The sequence below is a fragment of the Colossoma macropomum genome, unplaced genomic scaffold (genome assembly GCF_904425465.1).
Source record: "Colossoma macropomum unplaced genomic scaffold, Colossoma_macropomum, whole genome shotgun sequence".
In the NCBI taxonomy this organism is placed as follows: Eukaryota; Metazoa; Chordata; class Actinopteri; order Characiformes; family Serrasalmidae; genus Colossoma; species Colossoma macropomum.
The window spans coordinates 48,996,350-49,002,349 of NW_023494791.1; the positions used below are offsets into that span (position 1 = coordinate 48,996,350).

Consider the following 6,000-nt stretch of genomic DNA (forward strand, 5'->3'; position numbering starts at 1 on the left):
TTACTCCCAAATACTTTCTGTAGGCCTCTCGGTCTGCTGACGGACCGCCGAACCTCACATCTCCAAGAACGGTAACTTTACAGGAGAGGGAGAAACTTCAGAAGCTTTGAATGGAAGTTAATGGAGCGACAGTTTTTTTTCTGGGGAATTTTGGAGTGTTTCTATTGGTCCGTTTGTCAAGAAATTTTAATGCATTGTAAAGGCCGGCGGACACTTTCATATTCTGCAAAAAAAATAAAAACCAACAAAAACAAAGAGACGCTTCTTATATATAAATCTGCACATATCACTGATTTTTATACTGCACCTACATGTTTATTATAGGTGACCACAAAATTTAATGCACATATGAAGAGTTTCATTCCAAAATGCTGTAAATCTGCGTATCAATTTTAAATATAACAAATTTTTGAAAAGAACGACAGCTGATGTCATAAGAAAACACTTTTATTTCTTGAAAAGTACTTATAACAGTTCTGTTGTGGAACGAAACTCTTCACAAATCCCATTTCAAATGCGACTGTAGACTCTATTCCCTTCACATCTACTGTTTATTGCATATTTCAGTGCTCCTCCTGGCATCGACACCTAAAAAAGTTCTTTGTACATCTCGTTCTTGGCAAATAAAGCTTATGATTTTGATTCTGATTCATGTTTTTTTCCCCCCGGATCACCAGCCTGCACACTGCAGTTTCTCAATCGTGCTTCTGGAGAACTTCATCCGCCCATACTTCAGAGTTTTCCTGCTCTAACATGCCCTCTATATCCTCGTGAGGGCTTCGGGAATGTTCAATCAGGTGTGCTGGAGCAGAAAAACTCTAAAACATGCAGGACAGCAGACGTTCCATGTCATAACCTGATTATAAGTCGCAGAGTGGCCGAAGGGACGGAACAGAGAGTGCGTCGCCGCCATCTGTTGCACAGTCACCGCTCGGTGGCCCGGGCGAAGCGGGAAGTGATGCTTGAACGAGCATAATGACACAGAGAAAAGGCTCTCAGCTACAGCGGAGCATGCAGTGCGCTCCGTCTGAGCGCAGGGCCTGCGCTGCATGCTGGAACCTGCAGAACATTCACTGAACACAAACCACCTACTCACGTTAGTGAGCACTACTACAAGTCTGGACCCAGCAGCGTGAGCCACTGCTGCACTCGTACACCAAAACACACTGCCCTACAGCACAGCATGCAGAGAACGCCACGGGCTCTGGAGCTACCACACCCTACTGTACGCCCTTAAGGGTTACCACACACCCCCTGACCCCATTTGACACCTAGTCCCATCCACTTCAGGGCTATTACCCTGTCCCCTTTATAGGGTCACTAGTCACCCATTATGGCTACTACATGTTCCTATTTAGGACTTTTAGGGACCCTACTCCGCATTACAGCTAACATCCTCTTTTTTAGGGCTGCCCATCTCTCCCTTCTTTAGGCCTCAATCCCCATCACTTAGAGCTAAACACCCCCTGCTTAGGCCCCCATCACCTTAATGGGATCTCTAACCTGTGCACCCTCTTTCTAGACCTGCTACCTCCCTCATTAGGAAATTACCCCATCTCTCCCTCACTTCCTAGGGCTCCTACCCCTGTTCTAGAGCCAATATTCCAAATAGGCTGCCTTTTTTAGGGCTACCAAATCCCTCATTAGAGACATCAGCCCCCTTTTAAGGGCTAACAGCCCATCTCTCCCTCTTTAGGGACACTCCTCCCCTTCCAAGGGCTCCTACCCTCTTTCTTGAGCCAATATTCCCTATTAGGGCCATTACCCCTCCTCTAAAACTCACTTTTTAGGGCTATTTAGGGACACTACTCATTTTCTATGCTACAGCCTAACATTTTTGCCTACTTACCTCTGTTTAGAACCACTATTCCCACAATTAGGGCTGCTTCTCACCTTCTGTACCCACTCTGGGAATACCACCTTCATTCTATTGGAACTACCCCCTTTTTAAGTGACACTAATCCTTCTCTATACTGCTCACTTTTTAAGTCTAGGACACCCTTTCTTACCTCATTTAGGGCTACTAGTCTGTCTTTAGGACCACTATTCCCTTATTTAGGGCCAATAGCTTTCATTTATTTACTTTCTCTCCTTTAGACTACCACCCCTCTTATTAGGACCTCCGTTCTAAGGGCACTGCCCCCCTTCTTAGGGGCCAATATGCTAGTATCTAACTTTTTAGGGTTACTATAGCCTTTCTTCCCTTCTTTAGAGCTACTAACCTCTATTTAGGACCCTTATTTAGGGCTTATACCCCCTCTTATTCAGGCCTAACCCCCTTTTGGACTACTACCCCTCTTAATAGAACTACCACCTCCGTTCTAGGGACACTACCCCCTATTTAAGGGCCACTATTCCTCTCCATGCTAATACCTAACTTTTTAAGACTACAACATCCTTTCTTCCCTTCTACAGAGCTACTAGTCTGTCTTTAGGACCACTATTCCTTTATTTAGGGCCAATACCTCGCACTTATTCACTCCCCACACCTTTCAGAGTATCATCACTCTTATTAGGGGTACCACCTCCGTTTTAAGGGCACTATCCTCCTTCCTAGGTCTACTGCATCCTTTCTTTCCTTCTTTAGAGCTACTAACCTCTATTTAGGACCCTTACTTAGGGCTTTTACCCCCTCTTATTCAGACTACTACCCCTCTTAAAAGGGCTACCACCTTCATTCTAGCCCCCCTTCCTAGGGCTCCCCCTTCCTTAGGGTTATGTGCTACTACCCACCTATTAGAGCAACTGACTCCTGTTCAGAGGCTACTGTTCCACTGCCAAGTCCACCCAAGCCCCCACTTTAGAGCTAATGCGCCCCCCTCCCTCCCTCCCCTCACATCACCCCCCCCACACCCTTCTTAAGCTGCTCTCCTACCTTCCTCTGCTGTTTCTCCCAGGCTGGGTCCAGCAGCAGGTCTCTGTCCCAGTCGTCCTCCTGCTGCATGTAATCATTCTCCTCTCCATCATAATGGTGATCCATAGTGACACTCAGCGCTGCTGCTGCTGCAAACTCGACACTCAGAACTCGCCCGGGTGGAAATAAACACGCCGCTGCTTCTCTACTGCCTCGCCCTGCCTCTCTCTACCTCTCCCTTTTCTTCCTCTTCTCTTTCTCTCTCCTCCTTCTCTTTCCTGCTCTCTCTCTCCTCTCTCTCTTTCCTCTTTTCTGTCTGCCTTACTGCGAGTAGGCAGAACCTCCAGCGCGAGCAACTGGGGGCAGAAACTTCGCAGTAATGGGAGGGGAGGAGGGGAAGTGGGGGTGGGAGGGGTGACGAGGCATGACATCTGATTGGCTGATAATCACGTGCCTCTCAAGCCCGGCCTCCTTTTGCAGCAGGGTTGGCCGCTATTGGATGACGCAGGTGTCAGTCCGCGAGCCTGTTGCGCTGTAGGCTGAGCAGCTCGGTATGTGCGCGCGCGCAGGTTTGCGCAGGGGTTAAGAAATCTGCAGTAATTACATTACGTGAGTCTCTCCCGGAGAGTCGATTCTTTAGGATTCTTTCGCGAGAAAGAGTCGATTCCTTCGGCTCTGAGCACCTTTTGGCTGCTTCTTGCTTTCCTGTAAGGAGATCAGAAGGTTTATGCGCATGTTTTCCTCCTGCATTTTCACTTAGTCCGCTTATTCGAGCATCTTTAGAAAGATATATTAGTTTTAATCCAGTTTTAATTGAACAATATGGAGAAAATTACTGCGCTCGAGAGCTGAACAGCAAGCAGGAGTCGAGCATCAAGAGCTTTATCATCACATACCTATTCAGCTATGGTATAATGGAACAGAATTCAGTTTGGCCCATGCTTAAGAAAGACGGCACTTCAAGGGTTCTTTAGTAAAGAAAATGGTTCTATATAGAACCGTGTAGGCTCAAAAAATTCCTTGCATGATTAAAGGGTTCTTCAGATTGATGGAGAATGTGCTGTATGTGGTTCTATATGTCATCTTTTTGAAAAACACCAAAACAACAGAAAATCTCTTTTTAATGCCATATAGAACCAAATACAGCACATTCTCTATAGAACCATTTTCTTTACACACTTTAAAAGATGGTTTTTCAAGGGTTCTTTAGAAAAGAAAATGGTTCTATATGGAACTATGAGCACACAAAAAACCCTCTGCATGATAAAAGTGTTCTTCAGATTTATGGGAAATGTATTGGATAGGGTTCTATATAGCACCAAAAATAGTTCTTTTATTTACACAAGCTCTACATCGTACGCAACGGCGGAACCCTTTTTGGTGCTATATAGAACCATATTTAACACATTCTCCATCAATCTGAAGAACCATTTCACCATGCAAAGAACCACTTAACCATGGACAAGGGATCTTTGAGTGTTCATGGTTCTATATGGAACCTTTACAGGAGCAGACAGTGATTTTACAATCTAATAAATACTTTATTGTACAGCAACATTGCACAATAAGAAGGACATTAATGTGTTATAAAGAGTCAAATACGTAGCCTTTTTGTTGTTGTTTATGTTATTTATTACATGTTTACACTATCAGTAATGCTGTAATACCTCCGCCTTCGGGGTAGTTAGTTTCAGAATGCATGTCGAGAGTTTGGATGTACCTGTATGATAATCTTAAAGATGATGTCTTTAAATATATGAGATTAGTAAAAATAAGGGAGCACTGTAATGAGTCCAGGCGTTTGTGCGCTTTAAATGGTCTGACAGTGTTGTGTTACTGTGTGCTCTTTTACCTTTTTAGGTGTGTCGCTGCGCACCTGTTGGCCACGCCCACCCACAGCCTTTATCTCACTGCTGTCTGTCCACTATCAGTTACATGGTGAAGGTAAAACTTTAAAGGACATGTCTGACAAGTAAAGCATAAGAGTGTATAGTTAGTTACCAAACATCCCCTACTGACCAGCACAACTCCACAGTTAGTTTTTGTTTTAGTTTGGTTTATATGCATGTTTTTTATGGATGTTTTTATGTTTTTTAGGGTTCTATATAGCACCAAAAAGATTCTTCTATTGTTACAAGCTTGACAACATAACAATAGCAGAACCCTTTTAGATGCTATATAGAACCACATGCAACACATTCTCCATCAATCCAAAGAACAACTTCACCATGCAGAGGACTAAGCATGCAAATAGTTCTTTGAGTGTTCATGGTTCTAGGACCACTGTCTTCACTAAAGAGCCCTTAAAGAGCCATCTTTTTATAGGGTGTACTCTTATCAAATACCTGCTATCAGAGCATTCATTAAAACACTAAAAACTAAAACTAACACTGAAACTAAACTAAAACTACTAAAGCACCCTCAAAAGTGACTGAAACTGAACTAAAACTTCTAATCCACCATTAAAGCCAACTGAAACTAAATTAAAGCTACTAGAGTACTCTTAAAACTGTCTGAAAATCAACTAAAGCTACTAAAGCACCCTTAAAACTGACTGAAACTCAACTAAAGCTACTAAAGTACTCTTAAAACTGACTGAAACTCAACTAAAGCTACTAAAGTACTCTTAAAACTGTCTGAAAATCAACTAAAGCTACTAAAGCACCCTTAATACTGACTGAAACTCAACTAAAGCTACTAAAGTACTCTTAAAACCAACTGAAACTAAACTAAAACTACTTCAGCGTCCTTAAAACTAACTGAAACTAAACTAAAACTACTTAAGCACATTTGAAGTTGACTGAAACTGAACTAAAACCACTTAAGCACCCTTAGAACTGACTGAAACTCAACTAAAACTATTAAAGCACCCTTAAAACCAACTGAAACTCAACTAAAACTATTAAAGCACCCTTAAAACCAACTGAAACTAAACTAAAACTACTTAAGCACCCTTATAACCAACTGAAACTAAACTAAAACTACTTAAGCACATTTGAAGCTGACTGAAACTAAACTAAAACTACTTAAGCACCCTTAAAACTGATTTAAACTAAACTAAAACTACTTAAGCACCCTTAAAACTGATTGAAACTTAACTAAAGCTACTAAAGCACCCTTAAAACCAACTGAAACTAAACTAAAAC

General features: G+C 42.5%; 1 protein-coding gene across 4 annotated transcripts in view; it reads right to left on the reverse strand.

Annotated features, from left to right (window-relative positions):
* actn1 (actinin, alpha 1) overlaps positions 1-3,236 on the reverse strand; it is a 66,417-nt gene extending 63,181 nt beyond the window's left edge. For all 4 annotated transcript variants that reach the window (XM_036575248.1, XM_036575246.1, XM_036575245.1 and 1 more), the window contains exon 1: positions 2,876-3,236. In XM_036575248.1, coding sequence (XP_036431141.1) covers positions 2,876-2,980 — 105 coding nt within the window. In that variant the 5' untranslated portion in view covers positions 2,981-3,236. The remainder of the gene's footprint in view (positions 1-2,875) is intronic.
* Between the last annotated feature and the right edge of the window lie 2,764 nt (positions 3,237-6,000).